The sequence below is a fragment of the Musa acuminata genome, chromosome BXJ3-4 (genome assembly GCF_036884655.1).
Source record: "Musa acuminata AAA Group cultivar baxijiao chromosome BXJ3-4, Cavendish_Baxijiao_AAA, whole genome shotgun sequence".
NCBI classification, from domain to species: domain Eukaryota; kingdom Viridiplantae; phylum Streptophyta; class Magnoliopsida; order Zingiberales; family Musaceae; genus Musa; species Musa acuminata.
In genome coordinates this window covers 49,122,671-49,142,611 of record NC_088352.1, presented here as the reverse complement: position 1 = coordinate 49,142,611, position 19,941 = coordinate 49,122,671, and the positions used below count along the sequence as shown (strand labels likewise).

General features: G+C 42.7%; 4 protein-coding genes across 5 annotated transcripts; 2 read left to right on the top strand and 2 right to left on the bottom strand.

Moving 5' to 3' along the window:
* Positions 1-242: 242 nt before the first annotated feature.
* Positions 243-1,254, top strand: LOC135636859 (uncharacterized). The gene has a single exon (XM_065148970.1). The coding sequence runs from the start codon at positions 391-393 to the stop codon at positions 742-744; it is 354 nt and encodes a 117-aa protein (XP_065005042.1). The 5' UTR covers positions 243-390; the 3' UTR covers positions 745-1,254.
* Positions 1,255-6,353: 5,099 nt separating this feature from the next.
* LOC103982135 (senescence-specific cysteine protease SAG39-like) lies at positions 6,354-7,603 on the top strand. The gene is made up of 2 exons (XM_009398951.3): positions 6,354-6,778; positions 6,867-7,603. The coding sequence occupies exons 1-2, from the start codon at positions 6,355-6,357 to the stop codon at positions 7,562-7,564; spliced, it is 1,122 nt and encodes a 373-aa protein (XP_009397226.3). The 5' UTR covers position 6,354; the 3' UTR covers positions 7,565-7,603.
* A 512-nt stretch (positions 7,604-8,115) lies between these two features.
* LOC135635011 (UDP-arabinopyranose mutase 3) lies at positions 8,116-10,840 on the bottom strand. The gene is made up of 4 exons (XM_065145801.1): positions 10,414-10,840; positions 9,091-9,341; positions 8,835-9,003; positions 8,116-8,636 (listed from the first exon to the last, which is right to left on the bottom strand). The coding sequence occupies exons 1-4, from the start codon at positions 10,747-10,749 to the stop codon at positions 8,292-8,294; spliced, it is 1,101 nt and encodes a 366-aa protein (XP_065001873.1). The 5' UTR covers positions 10,750-10,840; the 3' UTR covers positions 8,116-8,291.
* Positions 10,841-10,972: 132 nt separating this feature from the next.
* Positions 10,973-15,795, bottom strand: LOC135635010 (cytochrome P450 85A1-like). Of its 2 annotated transcripts, none has more exons than XM_065145800.1 (10): positions 15,322-15,795; positions 14,923-15,208; positions 14,123-14,330; positions 13,673-13,822; positions 13,345-13,593; positions 13,146-13,232; positions 12,976-13,054; positions 12,759-12,865; positions 12,547-12,671; positions 10,973-12,359 (listed from the first exon to the last, which is right to left on the bottom strand). In XM_065145800.1, the coding sequence occupies exons 1-10, from the start codon at positions 15,353-15,355 to the stop codon at positions 12,245-12,247; spliced, it is 1,440 nt and encodes a 479-aa protein (XP_065001872.1). In that variant the 5' UTR covers positions 15,356-15,795; the 3' UTR covers positions 10,973-12,244. The 2 variants fall into 2 exon arrangements, with proteins under 2 accessions (XP_065001872.1, XP_065001871.1); XM_065145799.1 differs by having other exon boundaries at positions 14,009-14,330; positions 15,322-15,778.
* Positions 15,796-19,941: the final 4,146 nt, after the last annotated feature.

Here is a 19,941-nt window from a genome sequence, read left to right as displayed (position 1 = left end):
CTGACGGTCCAGATTGCACCGACCCCGCATGTGATGGCCTCACCCGATTTCAGATCATCGAGTTGCGATGCCAAAAGTGGCCGACACGACACGGTGGCCAAAAGCTTGCTCTCCCATCTCTGTCCTCGACGAATGCCGAAATGCCAACCCTGTCCCCGAACATATCCCCATCATGCAACGGTCATTAAAGGGTAGCTTGGGAATTTTACATTCCAAGTACGTGCCCCGCCTCTGAAAACCCAGAAAAGCACAAACGGGAAAAGAATCGAAAGAAAACAAAACGTTGGGCAGCGGAAGGGAATCGGCTGCGAGCGTCGAAGCCCCCCCACCCCTCTCTCTTTCTTCTATAAGACGAGTTCGCCTGGGCTTGGTCGAGCTCGTTGGTTCCCCATGGCGATCCAGGAGAAGCTGATGCAAGCGGTGGTGGAGCACCGGGCCCAGCTGGCCCTCACCGCCGCCCTCGCCGCCGCGGTCGTCTCCCTCCTCAGCGTCGGCCCCAGCTTCTCCGCCGTGGCGGGCTTCTTCTGGCCGCTCCTCGTCTCCACCGCCTTCCTGCTCGTCGCCGTCGCCGTCCTCCTCCGGATCTCCCCACCCCCGGGCGAGACATCCGGGGAGGAGCTCATCGACTACGTCGCCGGCCGGCCAGAGGACGCCCAGCTGGCGGGGCCCTACGAAGAGACACCTGACGCCGGCAGGGAGGGGGAGGCGGAGGCCGCGCGAGTGAAGCACCAAAAGTCGCAGTGAGAGAAAGAGAGAGACATCAAGCTTTCTCGTGATCCGCCGGAACAGGCTAGCCCGGAGGAGGTTGGCTTGCGTGGAAGGCTAAGAATGGGAGAGGCAGTGGGACCCGCTAACGAAGAAGCGCATGAAGAATAACGTACAGGTGGAAGGAGGTGTGGTGGGGAACTCGAGAATAAATTGGTGTCATGTCTATTATTGCGTACTCTTTTTATGTTCATGCCCTCAGATCGCTTGTAATATTACATAAGAGTCTTATCCTGTCAAATCCCATCCTAGTAACTGATTTCAAATAATTAAATGCATAAGAAAGTACAAGTGAAGGAACTCATAGGGGAATGATTTTATTTATGAAGGTAAAATGAGCATAAAAATCATAATATATTATTATTATATAAAAATTTTAATATTAAAAATAAAATAAAATAATAATAAATTAAATTTATGATGTATTTTTATATTATTTAAAAATTTGTAAGCACATCGTCGGAGCCAAAAGATATAATAATATGGATTTGATTTACTTTGTTATCTTTAGATTTGATTTACCTTCTTATCTTTTTTTTATCTTTCACATGATTATTATGAGATTCTATTTATATATTCTAATCTCGTAAGGAATTTTATCATAATTAGATTTTTTTTTATTGATCGATAAAATCCAATCATATGTATAATATATCTTATTTTTTAAGATAAAATATTTTTTTAAGATAAAAAATTTAAAAAATATGAATTAATCTATCAATTACTTAAGGAATTACTTGATCTTTAAAGAATTATTGCATATAATGATAATACCATTCACATAGACAAATAGATATATAGTATATTGCTTTTATTATTGTAGGAATTAAGATGTATTAGATTTAGAGTTGACAAAGCTTGCTGATATGAAAAACGAGTCAAGTTCGATATACCAAGCTTTTAGAACCTGACGAAATCTATAAATAGTTTTTTTGTAGTTCACAAACATGATTTTCATATTTTAAGGGGTGGACGAAGACAAAGGGTTGCTGCATAAAGACATTCAATTAGGGTCCCTTGTAAGAAGCATTATTAGTATCTAATTGGTGTATATATGAATTTTAAGTAATAGTTAAGCTTAGCATGAGTCGAATTATTATTGATTCAGTAATTGGATTGAAGGTCTCTATTAAATCAATACCTAATCATTGGTGAAGCCTTTTGACCGGTAAACATTCTTTGTATATGGTAATGGACTCATATAAGTTTCACTTAATTTGAAAGATCAACCTACATCCAATAATATTTTGTATAAAATGAGATATACAAAGGTTCGTGTGATATTATTGAATAGGACATCATATTCCTCACACATGGGTTTGTGTTAGTGTAGAGATTTTTGGGATTGAGAGATACTTGTGGGTTCAGTAAAATTAGGTTGTGGGTTCAGTAAGATTAGGTGAAGAGCTTGTGATAACATGAAGATTAAAAATTTAACGTGATTTAAAGATATCATTTTTGGAGCATATTGTTATGTGATGTCTAGGCTAAGTGGTATTATTAGATTGTATTGAAGGTATGATAAATGGTGAAGAGTTAGTCACATGATTAGGTTGATGCACTTCAATGTTACTTAACTGATAAGAGGATAAAGACATCATTTATGATCTCAAGGGTGTTACTTCATCGAGCATTGCAGAGTCAGTTGATAGATAAATAGATAAAGAATTTACATAGTGAATTAGGTGTTATTGAACTAGCGAAACAAGATAGTACATGTCTAGAAGAAATTATTGGTTGACGTGGTGAAAGATGCACTTGAGAGGGGTTTGAGGTATACTCAAATAAACCTAATGATGGATGGCTGTTATAATGACTTGTGTTGCTAAATGAGTAAGATTTTAGAAGGAAAATATAGACTCAACAAAAATAATATGATGTGATACAAAAATCTTTTGAGTTTGAGAATTATAATACTAAAAAGCATTATATTCAAGGGAGTACCAGATAAAGATGCAAGGTTTAGATCTTGGTGTTAACTTGTATGAAGCATAAGGGTATAGCAAGAGAAAATATAAATAATTAAATACTTTAAATTTTTGAATGTTTGTGATTTTATGAAATAGTTTTTCAAATAGTAGTTAGTATTGTAGGATTGAGAGAAGCACACGGTTAATAAGATGAATCATAATTTGAAAGGCTACTAACCACAAGATTAGTAGCATGGAGGCTTAGTGAAGAAGGATGAGACTAGTTTTAACTATGTGTTGGTGCTTTCGTTTAACAAAGTTATGCAGTTAATGAGATAGATATAGTTTGAAAGGCAAGAGTGTGAGCTCAATTTCAACTATGTGTCGGTGCTTTCTTTTAACATAGCTAATTAGTTGAGATGTATGCGATGGTGACTTAAGATATTGTATATCATATAACGAGAGATAAGTTATTAGAGCTTAGATTTTACTTTTTTTACCAAGGAAAATTATTTTAATGGTAGACTAAATAAAATTTTTTATCACTTTTCTAAAACGAGTAAAGGTTATAATGACTTCATATCTATTTTTAAAAGGATAGATCCATATATATTTAGTAAAGTAATATAAAAGAATAATATAAAATTTAAAATTATCAAATGAGGATAGATCTATATATATTTACATTGATGTTCGGTTGAAATGAGTTATGGAAGATGTTCCAAGAGGTAGTATGAAACTTTTATTTATAAGACAAGTATCATAATGAGTTATAATTCAACTTGATTTAAAAGTTAAAAAGAAGTAATAAGAAATTAGCTATTGTTGAATGGAGAATGACAGATGAAGAAGGTGGTAACGTCACACATCGGAGTAGCAATTGAAGCAAGAGCGATTTGCTAAGTAATTTATAAATATGATGACTATACATAGATGCTATTTTTATTTTAGTCTCAGACCAAGGATGCCCCCTTGCTCAGATCCTTTATAAGAAATAAATTAAAAATAGTATTTTATTTATAAAATTAAGAGATAAAAATAAGATTTCTTTTAATAAGAGATATAAATAAAATATCATCGAATGTAAAAGTATTTATTTATGAATTAAATATTATAGAATCAATATAATTGATAGGGATTTCATTACTGTCATTAATGATGATATCTTTACTGTCTCTATAGTTGATATGAATGGATAAATTTTATAGATCAAAAGTGATATGATGAAAAGTATTAGAGTTAATAATCCAATTGTTTGGATGAATAATAAGAATAGTCATGATGTTTACTTGAGATTAGTTGGGTGTAGCAGTAGGCTTGGGTCAAGATCGATAAATTTTTGTTATGTATCCAATTTTGTCACAAAGCTGATAGATGAAGTTTTATTAGTTGTTATTGTTAGGACGCTAGAACTATTAATAGTTATAATGATTATTATTAAAGTTATTTCTTGAATTGTTTGGATTGAAGTTGCCATCATAGTTAGAGAGTTAATAGTATAATAAAGGATGATGGTTTTGTGTTACTCATATATCCACGAGGCATCTTGTTCGATCCTTATTGAAGTTCTTATTATTTTGATTATTTTATTTAGATTTTTTATTGAATGGAGCTGTAATGGTTGATCTCATCCTCTTTTATTCTCATTTTAGGTTTGTTTCATGGTAAATCAACTTGTTATATAGTTTTTCAAATGATATTAGCGAGTCACGTGCCTGAATAGTTATCGCCAACTCTTTATATTCATATCTTATGCCATTGTAATTATGAATAATGACATCTTCATCACTTAAGGGATGACCTATTAAGGCCTATTTATAATAACTATTAGATTTTACATATAATTAGTTATAATATTTTTTTAATTATTTTTATCAAACTGGATAAAAAAATTTAATATTCGAGTGCGAGAGAGATTGACGATAGTGGTTTATAACTTGGATTATACTTTTATTGTAGTGTTGCATGAAGAGATTAGTGGAGCTATAGAGCTAATAACTGAACGACTTACAAAATAAGACGATGTTAACGTAATCTTAATTTATGATTATAATTTATCATTAATAGTGGATCTCCTAGTATTTGAATTTTTTTTTGTAGACATAAAGTCATATTTGAAGAGAAGTTTGGTAGAATGCATAATTACTATTGATAAGAGTAAAAATGGCATAAAGATGCCACGAACCCAGCCACGTCAAGTGGACGCACTGCCTGAGGAAGCAAGCATTAATGCCGACTTGATGCGCGCCAACGTCACCAGCTCTCAGCCAACAACCTCAGCATTTGACTCCGTGCGCTCAACTAAGGCAAAGGAGCACGTCGACCGAGGCGTGCCCATACCCTGCAGCAACTCGGTTCTCCACGCTACCCCAGCGGTAATGTCAGACACCATCAGAGGTATGGCCCTGCCCCTGCAAGCGGGCACATCAGGTAACATCAAACCCAACTACAAATACACCAGAGTTCTAAACGGACAAGGGGCACACCCTCTTCCACCATCCTCTCCACATCGCTAACTTGATCGTCGGAGGGGTCGGGCCGAGCTTCCGACCCGACCAGTGTGCAGGTGCGAGGCGAGGTTGCCTTTTCCCCGACGCTGCAGCAGAGCTCTCCTCCCTGACGGAACATCCATATCACCATGGTCGATCGCCAAAAGGGCCCGAGGCACGCCGTGCAAGGTCCCCGCCATTCGGACCCCAGAACAGGTCGCGTCGGCCCCGAGGCCACAGCTAAAAAAGTTATTTACCATAACAACTATATTTGAATAGCTCGAACGGAGTTAGAGTGGCTATATTAACAGATAGGAACCCAGTAGAGTAGAATAAGAAGAATTATTGATTCTGGATAAAATAACAATCGAAGTATAAGAACTTTAGGAAAAAGTTTAATTGTCAGGTGAATTGATTATACATTCGTGAATCGATTCTACATGATGATCATACGATATTCGTTACCGTGGGTTAATATTTTCAGGTCTTAATCTTGTCGTTGCGTTGTTTCCATCATCTTTAATTTCTCATATGATTTAAGAGGATAGAGATGGAGGCCGTTGATAACCTAAAACAACAATATGTTGTGAGATCATACGCCATCGAATCGTGAAGCCTGCGGTTCCAATATGACGACTCGTTCTGATCCCGACATCGAGTGAGCATACATATATGCCAGCATTAGGGCGTGCGGACCTCATGGGATTGGGCCCCCACCGATAAGTTAGTTGACTGAATGGGCACGTATCGTATTACCCGTATCGTATCAGTAATGAATAAAAACATCAAACAGATACCAATCCGAATCATCTAAATTGTCGACGAGCGTATGCATTTTGTTCGAACGTAATAGCCGTGCATCGCTTTGTTGTCGATACGTTTAGAGATGCACGCCACACGACGGCTGGGAAACCCCCTTCATCGAAGGTGACAAGCAAGCGGGGCACCCGATGAGCCGGCACAAGGCATCGGCTGTCGGCCTCCACTCCCCAACAACAACTCATCGAACCAGACATCAACGCTCGACGAATCCAATCGAAAACGTTTTGCGGACGGTAACATCGATGTCTCGGTTCTCTCTCTCTCTCTCTCTCTCTCTCTCTCTCTCTCTCTATATATATATATATATATATACATACATTCATACATAGATATATAGTTCTGACCGATCGATTCCGTGTAACAGCGCCATGGCTTCGCTGGTATGTTTGTGGATGGCCTTGTTGGCGCTGGGTCTCGGGGCTTGTTCCCCAGCAGCGGCCGAGCTCGGGGAAGCGTCCATGGCGGAGAGGCACGTCGAGTGGATGGCGCGGCATGGGCGCGCGTACAAGGACGCTGCCGAGAAGGAGCAGCGTCTCAGGATCTTCAAGTCCAACGTGGAGTACATCGAATCCTTCAATGCGGGGAAGCGCAAGTACCAGCTGGCCGCCAATCAGTTCGCCGACCTCACCCACGAGGAATTCAAGGCCATGCACACCGGCTTTAAGCCTTCGGGAACAGGTGCGAAGAAAGCAGGCAATGGCTTCAGGCATGGGAGTCTCTCCTCTGTTCCAGATAGTGTGGACTGGAGGAGCAAAGGTGCAGTCACTCCCATCAAAGACCAAGGCCTATGCGGTGAGGCACTCATTCATTAATCCCAACAATGGTGGAGCATCTACGGCTTCAAGATCTTCAAGCTCTCACTTACATGCATGTGGCACAGGATCTTGTTGGGCGTTCACTGTAGTAGCCGCAGTGGAGGGGATCACCAAGATCGCAACCGGCAAGTTGATCTCGCTGTCAGAGCAACAGCTCGTGGACTGCGACGTCCATGGCAAGGACCAAGGATGCCAGGGCGGCGACATGGACGCCGCCTTCGAGTTCATCGTCGACAACGGCGGCATCACCAGCGAGGCCAACTACCCGTACGAGGAAGTCCAACGCACCTGCAACGCCCACAACGCCTCCTTCGTGGTAGCCACCATCGAGAGCCACGAGGACGTGCCCACGAACGACGAAAAAGCACTTCGCAAGGCCGTGGCCAACCAGCCGGTCTCTGTTGGAATCGATGCAGGCTCCTCGTTAGACTTCCAGCTCTACTCGGGTGGTGTCTTCTCCGGCGAGTGCGGAACGGATCTGGACCATGCGGTGACGGTGGTCGGATATGGCACCACGAGCGACGGCACCAAGTACTGGCTGGCGAAGAATTCGTGGGGAGAAACTTGGGGTGAGAATGGATACATTAGGATGGAGAGGGATGTGGCGGCCAAGGAGGGCCTCTGCGGAATCGCCATGCAAGCTTCCTACCCGACAGCAGGAACACCGAGGACTCAATCTTCGTCGGCGACGGCGGCCGAGAGTATTCTGCACGCTTGGTTTATGCTCTTGTGTGTCATCGTCGTGTGTGTCGTCGTCACTTAACCATATGCAAGCGTCATGGTCTTGCCAGCAGTTGGTGTGTACGCAGATATATTACCTATCTCATGCTTTCTGGGTTGAATATGGATCGAGGTCAGATTCAGATTCGCATCTCTTTGAAGATACGAGATTCCAACCCAAATAATTCGCTTTCGGTATCTATTCTATATCATAAATATATATATTTTTTTAAAGAAAATTGAGCTAACATTTAAAAAGAATATTTCTATATTCATTAGAAAATTTATTAAATGTTTTTAAATATTTTTAAATGATTTTTTTTATTGGAGGATAAATGTAACTCTATATTTAGATAAAGAAACCATTCTAGCGGCGAAATAAGATAGAGGCTCTGACAAACTTAGCTACAAATATATTCATTCCTCTCTAAAAAGATGGCATTAGGAAATTATTGTCCTCTTTAGATTCCTTCCATGGGTCATGCAGATTAAACATGAGTAACCACATCACCATCAAGTATCCGTGGTTTAATTCCATGGACATGAGAAGCCCACGACTCGGATACAACATTGTGCGACAAAAGGAATCCAAGGTAACTGCAAGGAACCTGAATTTTCACAAGAGATAGAACATATTATTGTCTAAGTCGAACACTAAAGAAAAGAAGAAAAAAAAAAGATCACCAAACTGCAAAGTACATAACCGAGGGTTCACACAATTAGCATCACTACAAAGAAAGCAAATGGTAGATATGTCTACATTGCCTGTTCTACTTCCCTTTGACCGTGCCATTGGGCACTCCGGCAGCCTCTTTCGGCGGGTTGAGCTCATCCCAGGCCTCGATCCAAGTAACCATCGCATCCGCAAGCTTGTTGAAGTAAGGGTCGATCTTGCCGAGCTTTTCTCTCACCTGTTTGGACAGTTCGATGTAGCATTTCTGGACGGTGGTGCAGTCCTTGGAAAGGACAGCAGACTGGAAGAATGGGATCACCTCCTCTTGCCAGAAGATACCGTTGTACTCTTTCTTCAGGTTCACAAAAGGGTTGCTGGCCTTGCTGTGCCAGATGTAAGGCAATCCCGTCTTAACTCCCAATCTCAAGTGGTCGCAGATTACCTACATTTTGAAATTACACCTGCCGATAGTTTTCTAACCATAGATGCAAAACTTTTCAGGAAAATATGCTCAAGTTCTCATTGTTATATGACCAATTGATTCCAGTGAGGCGACTTAAATGGCTGGTTTCTACGATTCGATTGAACATAGCGTACATTGATACAAGGGCCAAACTAATAAATAGGCAGAATTGCTGACCTTGGTACACCATCCAGCCCACATGTCATCATAGCGCCCAATAGGCTGGCCATCACCCATAAGTCCAAAGTACATTGCAGGGCCAATAAGTTCTCGGTCAAAGGCCAGATTCATTCCGCACATCGGGAACAAAGTTCCCTTAGGGATGGTGAGAACTGCATCGACGTACCTGATACAAGAGGCAGAGTGGGTAGCATTATTAAGATCCATAGCAAACACTCAACAAATAAATCCTCAATGTCATGGCATGTGGTACCTCTTGTTCCTCTCAAGAGGCTTGACGAGCTGGGTCGGAGCATCATAGTCAGGTATGTTAAGCCAAAGGCCATGAGAAACAGCCGTTGGCGCACCTTCCCGAAGGCTGAAAGGATATCCACGAACAAAGTCTGCTCCATCACGGTAGGGATCATACAAGGTGTTGAAGAAGTGGGGAGTAGAAGGGGTAAGGAGATTCTTTATGTGCTGTTCAAGCGCATTGATCTCCTTACCAGAGGGATCTTTAGCGACCTATTATGAGAAGATTAAAGACATTGGATTAGTATAGCAAAAGCTCAGTGCAGGGAGAAAAGAATACAACTAAGCATGTGCTTATACCTTAAAAGCATCACATATATTTACATATTGTAATCATTAATCTTCTAAGTGGAGCCAAACCATATAATGCTTGTGCTCATTGTTAACTTTTGCTGTTAAAATGGCACACACACTAAACTGTGTTTTGTCACCAACCATGAACCACAAACCATGTAAAAAACATAGTTGACCCACGTCCAGTAAGCAAGGATCTTAACATCTAAAATCCAACTGGAGTTATCAGATTGCCATTTAATAGCATGGTTATATGTCAAAAAAGGAAAGTGAGCCCACGAATTGCAGTTGCAGCCAAATGTATGGTGACGAATTCATGATGATTGCATCGTTTGATTTGCGTATTCTAGTAAGAATTGGCGATGAGATAGTGAAATATACAAATACTCTGTAAATGTAGAAGAGCAGAGTTCTATTCTCAAGATCAGGTCAACCCCCAAGCCATGTGGACAGGCAATGCTGCCGATCCCGCAGAACAGTTTTACCAGAAAAATATGTCAATACTAAATCTAGATCTATACAATGAGATCTAACATAAGATCTGGTAGTAGATACAGGAAAATTTACCAAAAAAGAAAATTTGATTACGCACTTCAGCCTACAAGAGAAATAATAGCAGAAGGATGCGGCATCAGCGGAAGTACACCAAAAAAGAAGAAGCTTTTGAACATGAAAAGAACAAGAAGAATACTATAGAAGATCTGATTCAATGCATAATGAATCCCCATTGTGTATATAACAAATGTTTCAATAAATCATCTGAAATTTGAGGGAAACAAAGGAGAATCTTTCCACCCCACGATGAAATCCGATGTCCTCAAATACAATATACCTAAACCCAAGAAATTAAATTGAGACCCAAAAAAAAAGACATATTTTCTCTCCAATCTAACTCTTTGACAACTAAATCCAAAACTCCAGATCTGGAATCCCACAAAAAAAATCTCAAAAAAGGAAAATGGCGAGGGGGGAGGGAGAGAGAGGGACTCACGAAGCAGTCGTCGTCGATGGTGTAGATGTACTTCTTCTTGGAGACCATGTAGCCGAAGCAGCGGCAGGCGGAGTCCTTGAAGGAGATGCAGGCGGCCTTGGGCCCCAGGATGCGGTTGATGTCATTGCGGTTGTAGAGCTCGTAGTCGAACCCCTCCGGCACCTTGATCGTCCTGCTCGGATCGCCGTCCTGCACGATGATGAGGTGGTACGGCTGGAAGAAGGGCCGCCACATCTCCAAGAAATCCAGGTTCCTTATCGTCGGGATCACGATGTCGAGCTCGTCCTTCAGCAATGGCGTGCCCGGGACCAACTTCGACGATGATTCTTTCGCCATTGCTGCTCTCCCTGACCAAAACCAGATCGGACACGAAGAACAAGTGAGGAAACGACGCTCCCGCTCTTCCGCCTGAGAGACGAGATCGGGGGTTCCACTCGCCATTTATGGGCGGTTCACCACGTGCCATCGCGTGCGAAGGCATCGGGAGCGACGAGATAGAAGGCCGGATAAAAGTAGCGGTAGGGTCGTAGATCGGACGGCTCGCATTCAGAAGGCAGTGCGGGCCCCATGACTGGTCGGTGGGGTCAAGTAGATGGACGATTATGATACGTCAGCAGGAATTGCGACCGGAGAGGTTTCAAGGGTCACATAATTCCAAGAGAAATGAGCGACAAATCGAAGTCCCATGTTGAGACGATCTCATACCACCTTCATATAAATTCCACTTCTCGTCATTCTATCAAACAGATAGAGGGCGTCATTTTTCTTCCCCTTCACTGTACCTCTCTCCAAAAAAGACAGAATCGATACTCGAATCCAGTCTCTTTCTCCAATCATCACACACAGCTGGCTACGCGCTTTGCACGCCATGTCCAACCACCAAATGCTTTAGGGGTGGAAGAAGAGGAGGAGAAAGAAGAAGCGCATCCAAAGAAGATGCTTCGCACGTTGCACGCCACTTGCTTGCAGCATGCAGCCGAAGAATTTGGTGTTGGAGGTGGTTGACGAGTGAGTCGAGGAGTGTTTGGTGTGGTGGTGGGGCGGCTCCGAATACATCACATAATTGCAGCTCTTCCTTGCATGTTACTCGCCAGCTACTAGTGTTTCAGTAAACTACAAGCATATCGTTTAGGTTCACTCTAACACAGCCTATGTACACAGAGATTGCCTTGAGCTTTGTGCCAAGTTGAACTTGGTTTCTTATCTGCTCATGTAGCTGTTGTCACCGTGAAGAACAGGGAGCAGTACTTGTGTGAGCTGTCAGGTATGTATCTGAGTGCTCGCAAGCACATATGAAACACACGTTGCACGGATTTGGAATTGCAATTTTGCGTGATCAAGTTTGTGTGCTCTCCACGAGTGTCCTCCTCATGAAGCAGAGGATACATGCTTTTGGAGTTGTGAGCTGCATGATGAAGTTATATGCTCTACGATGCTTCTGGAGTTGCAAGCCGCATAATGACAATCTTAATGGCTTTTGTTTGACCTCAAACAGTTCCCATTGGACCATCAAAAACTTGGAAAGCTAAGCTGATCATGCTATCATTCATCATAGATCACTGTACAAGAATAAGATGTGGAACATTGTGAGTGAGAATATTGCTTCATGAATTGGTGACCAACCACGTACAGAAACATTCTGAAATTTTCTTCATCTTGTATTTATCAGATATTAATCATACTTCTATAAACAGCCCTTGTAGCAGAGACTCTCTGTACCTCTCCTCTATCTGGATGATGATGCTAGTTCTACGTTATATTCCTCTGCCCCAAGTGACTCCAGAACAACAAGTTACAGTAACACTTCTCTCCCGATCATTCGCCTGCAAAACTACCTAATGCTCTGTACAATTTGATCTTTGTTATCCCAAACTCGGATATGCAGGCCTTTCGGAGCTTGAACTCTCGGAAATTTAAGTATGTTATCCCCTCCAACTTCTTCCCACCTACAACAAGAAATGAGAGTTTGAACCATAAACTGATGAACAAGGTGTCCGGTGATTTGATGTTATGTTTCGGATGTTACAATTTGAAGTTTGTTTTGGACTTATATTTTGATTCATGTAGCTAAACTATGCTCTGTTGCAGTGTCGAGTAAAGCGACTAAAGGTAAGCATGAGAGAATCTGCAGACCTGTATCTGCTCACAAAGTAGTGCAGGAATGTTGCAATCTCCGCTGTCCCCAATTCTTTCCCCGGGCACATCCTGCCTCCTCCTCCAAACAGCATGAAGTGATGGTGCGAGTCCAAGTTTTTGTCCTGCATTTGATGAAGGTGTATATGCTTAGCATTTCGGACATGTATCATTGGCCAAAAGAACATAGATGCACTGCAGTGATCACTCACCAGCCACCTCCATGGGTTGAAGGTCAAAGGTTCAGGATACATGAGAGGATCATAATTGATCTCTCTGGTGTATACATATATCCTCCATCCTTTTGGAATTATGAAACCTGATGAAGACATCGGCTCTTCGCATCAGGAAAATGTAGCAATATCATGAAGCTCATCGGGACTGGAATCATTTCAAGTAAATAGTTCTTTTCCATTCTTATGGCCTCACCTTTCATTGCCACATCTTTGGTTGTCTTTCTAAGTACTCCGTTGACCACCGTGGCCATTCTTAGGGTCTCCAGGATTACCTACAATGATAAGGACTGTTTTCGGTGAGGGAGTTATCGGAATACGCTAAACCAGCGAAGACACAGAGCTCAGCTAGAGTCAGTAAATTACCGCACGAGTAAACTTCATTGTCTTGTAATTGCTCCAATCGATTCCATCCTCTCGTGACTTTCCTTTGCGAATTTCCAAATGTTCGCTCTGCAAGTCCAGATTTTGAGTGATAAGAAATAAGCCAAAGAAGAAGAAGAAGAAGAAGAAGAAGAAGATGAAAAGACTTATGAGACAAAAAGGATTGGTTTTACTGCCTTACTCTGAGTTCTTCAAGGACTCTAGGGTGATCGTGGAGATATTTGACAGCCATCATCGAGGTTGTCGAAACAGTTTCATAGCCAGAATACACCAGAGCGATGATCAGATCAATGATTTGTTCATCATTGAGTTTTACTTTGGAGCTGTCATCGACCTTGAGGAGGGAACCGAGCATGTCATCGTAGGAGCATCTGGAAATCCTTCTTTCCTCTATTAGCCGGCGTAGCAGACCCACGAGATTCTTTCTTGCCTGTACAAGTAGTAGCCCATTAGATATCGATTCGCATCTTGTTATGTAATAGCAAGAAACGATAATAATTCGTAGCTACCTTAAAGCCCCGATAATAGTTTGTTCCAGGAATATTGATCGGCAAGGAAAGAGTACCGAGGACAAGTTTGAAGATCTCTGTTTTCAGGGATTCAGAAACTGGACCAGTCTCGATGCTTGCAATTTGCTTCAAGGCCGACATCAATGCCATCTGAACGCAAAGAAGGAAGCAACAAAATCTTAAATGTCAGTTGACAGATCAAAGCAATCAAACAAGGAAAAGGATTTCGGATTCTTAATCATTGATGAAAGGAGAATTTTCCAAGAGGCTTGACTTTGGAACGAACGAACGTAAAGGAGTTGTGGCAACGCAAGGAGGGATTGGAAACTGGCTGACCTCCTTGGTCTTCTCTTGGATGTCAATGACGCTTCCACTCCAATTGTCGATGTAAGATCGCATGAACTCATCAATTCTAGGCAGGAGTTTGTCCCTGATCATTGGGGAGCTTACCAGGCCAAGCATGGCGCTCCTCATGGTCTTGTGCATCTCACCATGCACGGCTGCAATGTTGGATCGCCCCAGGATATCCAGCATGGACTGGGGATACCCGGGGACGAAGCCTTTCCCTTCGTTCATCAGAACGAACCTGTTGAGCTCCGGATCCATGCACACCACGGTGGGACATCCCAGTATGTGTGACTTGAACAAGCTCCCATACCTGCAAAGCGAGAGAACAACATGAACACCTGGACCACATTCCAGAGAGAGAAGATAGATTTCAAGCTGGGGTAAAAGTTTGGATCCATGCAGCATTCTATATTGCTTAGGAGCCGCTCATTGGATGAGAGCAGGGATGATAAAATAAGGACAGCTAATGCCAACAAAATCATGAGCGGATGGGAGAAAAATCTGTGAAGGGGAGAATGGAAAGAGAGAAATGTGACATCATCACATATCGAGTACTTGAGAAACAGCTACAGCAGTCTTTTAGCAGATATCAAGAAAAAGAAATGGAGTTGGAGAAACAGCTTTCCACCAAGCTACTTTTCAGTAAAAGCCACTGAAACAGATAAAAGAAGAAGAAGAAGAAGAAAAAATCCCACCTTTGGTAGAAGGTGCAAAGAGTGAAGAAGAAGAAGAAGAAGGTGAAATCACACCTAAAAATGCAGAAACATAAATTTTGGAGAGGATGGTAAAAGTCAGAAAAAAGAAGGTGAAATGATTTCCGACAAGGATATGTGCTTCATTATTCGACAATTTGAAGGGAAAAGAATCGAAAAGTTGAGGAAGCACAGCTCTTTCCGGCTCACCTAAGTCTCTGGTTCTTCATGAAGCCAGGACCTTGCTTCAGAAACTCTGTAGTCTCCCCAAAGACTGGCCAACCCATAGTCCCTGGAGGCAGGCCCTTCTTCCTGTACCTCACCTCATTCCATCTCAACAAGGCACTACAGGCGACCAGGAAGCTCACTGCCAATCCAATAACCATCAGCAAGGCCACCATTTCTGCAACCCAAGGAGGAGCGGCTTGCCCAACTACAGAGCACTGCGAAAAGGGGATGGGTGCTCCTGCTGCTCCCTGGCTCCGAGTGCGCATGCCTATATATAGCGTCACAGAGGCCCCGGTAAGAGTCAATTACCTGCTTCCTGTGAGGAACAAAAGCGATCCCCTCCGTAGCAGGTTAGGGGTTAAAACAGCTCAGAGATCTCACAGCTTCCAAGGCCTGTCTTTGACCGAGGCCCCATGTGTTGGAAGTCCAATGAAGGATTTATTTATCCAAATCCTTGTGGATGCTCGGCGATAAAAGGTAGCAGTCGGAGAAGGAGCATCCGCCGCAGATGTTGCTCATGCAGTGTTTTCGGAATGCATGTTTGATGCAGCCCATGACAGTATATGTGGGAGGATCGGATGTTTAAGCAGAGAAGCTTTTGATCAGGAGGAGTTGGGGCATTGAGATGTGGGAAGAAAAACAAAAAGAAAAGAAAAGAGCGTTTGTCAGCAATCACCAGCATGTTTAGGTGGCACATGGTCACCACCACCACGACGACGACCACCACCACCACCACATCGGACCAAAGGAGGAAAAGGGGGTGGCGCATAGTACTCTCAACAGGAACAATGAAAAAACCAGGTCCTCCTCACATGCCTGTTAAGTAGCGGTGCTGAGCCCATTGCAAATATATTCTGAAAGCCAACCCCTTGTGATGATGCATGTGGTTGCGGGGAGAAACCCAACAAAGTGTGGGGGCCAAAAACCACTATATAACTATTTTGGAGGTTTAGCTACATCGATATTTAAACACTGCTGATGATGTATATTTTTGCTCCTTCATGGCATGACATGGCATGACCATCGATGAGACGGCAAACATACTTGATGAGAGTAACTTTGTCGTTGGCTAAGGGTCCTCCTCCATCCATACGTGACCAACCAAAAAGAATGACCTCCGCTGAGCTTTAACACGTCAGGGAAGAGATAGAGCAGCAGCAGCAGCAGCAGCAAGTCCTAAGCACAGAGGCTCCATGGTAAACTGAGTCGTCTACACGAAGACCTGCCTGGTGAGTCGCCATTTAATCTCTCGACTCTGGTTGTCTTGGGGAGGGGGAAAAGAGGAGGATGCCTAGGACTGCGACATGAGGGAAGGGCATGGTCCCAACGAGATCCTTGGATGTTGATTTGACAGCCAAGATGTAGTTGCCCCTTTGCCCTTCTTACTCATGAAATCTTCAGAGGATAAAGGTACGCAATATTAAATTGCCAAGAGGTGTAGTCGGCAGAGGCGAGAAGGGTGCTCTGTGGTGGTGGTGGTGGTGGTGCTGCTGCTGCTGCTGCTGCTGCTGCTGCTGCTGCTCTCTCTCTCTCTCTTCCTTCCATGAATGCATGGAAACAGAGGTGAGCCATTAATTTGGTGGATGTGCAAGGAATGTGCTGAGGAAAAAGTGGTTGGCATTATTGACGCATGGACGCATGAGCTGTAGAGAGACATGGATATTTTAATCACTCCTCTTGTGTCTCTCATTTACATCTATCTGTCCTCTCTTCTCATGCATGCAAGTAGATTTGGCACATATCCACATAAATAAAAAGGCACACACACCAAGAGTCAACTGCTGCATCGACAATTTCTACCTCTCCTCTCTCTCTCTCTCTCTCTTACAGACATTGATGTCCATGAGAATAATGTTCTGAATCGTGTATGAAGGAGGAGGAGGGGTTGTGCCGATGCAACTGCTTTGGCTGTCCCGGCATTAAAAATGAGGAAGGGGTACGTGTGGGCGAGGGAGGGAATGTCCACCACCCCCACGTGAAAGCATTTCATCTCCATGGATCCAAAAAGAAGAAGATGAGGAAGAAAGAGAGGGGTGGGGAAGCGCAGGCGTAAAAGAATGTGTGGGATGGATGCAGGAGGAAGGAAGGTGGGCCTCTCAATCAATGTCTCTTTGCACGAGGGCACTTCCTTGTCTCGTTCTGCTTTCTCTTGTCCTCGCCTTTTTCCCGATCAATGCCACTATTCCAATGAGAGAGACACGGGGAGATAGAGAGAGAGGGAGAGAGAGAGAGGAAGAGCCACTGATCTGATCTGGTACACACACAGACACAGAGAGTAATTGATATGGTACACATCGAGACACAGAGAAAGAGAACCACTGGTGCTATAGCCACAGAGAGAAAGAGAATGTGGGTGAGAGGCTAATGTAACCATTTCTGCACATCTATTTGAATCATTAGATGGATCGATTAATCAGAATATACATCTGATATCATTTTAAGAACAAAATGTATAGTTACAAATATATATATATATATATATAGCTAATGACTCTAATAGAATTGGCATGTTAGATCGGATAAGAGAGTAACAGATGTCATAGAATTTTCTTCCCTTTTATCATGATTACAATATTGTAATATCCTTCAAAAATTAAATATATTTAGTAATAAATAGAGAATATAATTAAAAATCGAATCGATCCTAATATTTTCGATGAATTTTATAATCACACATGATGGCTTTACCTACAAAAACCGTATAATTCAAATTTTCCAAGTGCTTTGAGTACAAATGAGGATTAATAGCGAGTAATTGTGACCGTCGATGAACATAGAAATCGAGTCTAAGATCTCGACATCATTACCAAATTCCCCATTTGGCTCGGTCTCTCCATCTCTCCACTGTCGATGAGAATCCTATTCGAGGCTAATAATTAGATACCGACAAGGATCTCGATGTGAAGAAATTATTAGTGATTTACGACTTTTTGCGAGTACCATTGTTCGTATGCTAAGTCAAAATCTCTACATAATAAGCTGCTAAAACCAATGGGAAAAAATTGCACCACTAATTGCTGGCATTATCCACGAGGAATTCAATAAACAATCAAAGAACATTTGTACTATCTTATGCCTCATATATGGAACTTGTTCAAATAGAATTATAGGCCAAGGCATAAGTGTGAAACGCAAATTTGCCTCCAATCATTAGATAATGCCAAGGAAGCAAACATCGGCATTTCTTTTTCTACATGACTCATGACGATGACACAGATAATTATCTCTCTCTCTCTCTCTCTCTATCTCTCTCTAAAATATGTGCTTGAACGAGGAAGAAGATGGATCAGTTCACGTGCAAACAAGAGTCCAATTCAAGACCAAGAAAGCCATGTTGATTTGGCACCTGTCCATGATCATGCTCCAATCTCACATCACCTTCGATTTGACTGTACTGATCGATTTGGAGATTGAAGCCTTGAGAGGGACGCGTGCACGAGGAAGGAATGTTAGTCCCTAAAGACACACACACACACACATAGGGCAATGAGATCATGCACCAAAGAAGCTGATCCATCCATGGTGTGTACCATCTATATATGACACGAACAAGGAGAGGACCGTATAATTGTACGTGCAAACAAATACGAGAAAGAGTAGACCTGAGAGGATATTATATACACTTGTGAGATTTTACTTGGAAATTAATTAAACATGTTATGATGAAATAACATTATTAATTATATACTCTTGAGAAATCAAGATGTATGCATATATTAATTATACGATTCAAGTAGGACGGTAAGCAAATTATTATGCCTTCCCCCCCTCCATTAATGTTGGCCTTTGGGTTCTACAAAAGGATGGTGAGCATCTCAATCATTCACAAAACACCATTTGCACGAGGGCGTCTCTCTTGTCCTCATCCTCTTTCCGTGTGCTATAAGAAGCTTTCCTTTTCCATACTTAAATGCATCTTGATTTCTTTTTCCTTGGAGGAATGAGGGGGTTGGAAGTTGATTGAGATGTCAATTTGGTGGTCGTCACATCCGGAAACAATCATAATGTCGATACAATCGAACCACTTGTAATATGATCCAACCGTGATCAAAGTCAAAAGTAGACCAAACATATGGATTCTGGTCCACTCTATATTTGCCATATATTGTGGCATATGATTCCACGCCATGTCGATACAATTGTCACGTCCTTTCTCATTCCAAGCCTACTCCGTTCTAATCCATGGCGATGGAAACCAGAGCGTTGTGTCGAGCTCTCTCTCTCTCTCTCTCTCTTTTTGGTCCCCGACTGCATTAAACTCCAACAGTTCTTCCTCCATAATCCAAACAATGCTACTGTTTACGTGCGGTCCCTGCTGCTGATTGATATCTAGCAGCTGAGAGAGAGAGAGAGAGGAGCAGCAGCAGCGGAAGCACTCGTGGGCAACGGAAGAGGACAAAGATCACTTCTGAGCACGCCCACGTGGGATCTCTGCTGTCACACGAGTGCTTCTTCGACCTCTGGGTTCCTCCCATGCACGTACCAAAAGGAGTCAGAAGAGAGAGAGAGAGAGAGAGAGAGAGAGAGAGAGAGGGGGGGAATGTTATAGGCCGGCGGGCCAAGTCACCGTACATGGGGGACCTAGCGTGAGGAAGAGAGAGAATACAGGGAGGGGTTCCCAAGAAGCTCAAACTCCCATATATGTCGTTGGATGATGCGCACAACTCTGCAACATACACCCACTGTTTCCCTGCAGCAACGGTGGCAGTGGCGATCACATGGCCGGCCATGGACCAGCTTGTTCTTGTTATTTGACTTGTGTCACAGTCGACTTCTCTCTCCTCCGATGTAAACTACCCCGTGCCAAGTCAAGCTCGACCAAGAGGAACGAAGCGATCCATTCCTACATCTCAATTTCCGCACGCACGCACGCACGCACGCAAAGGTAACTCTGGTAAAGAGCAGCCGGCCTCAGGCGCTCGTGATGCTTCCAACCAACATGTTGCAGGAAGAATCTAAACCACTCTGGCTCAGCTTTTGTTTGGTTTCGGGACTCGTCCT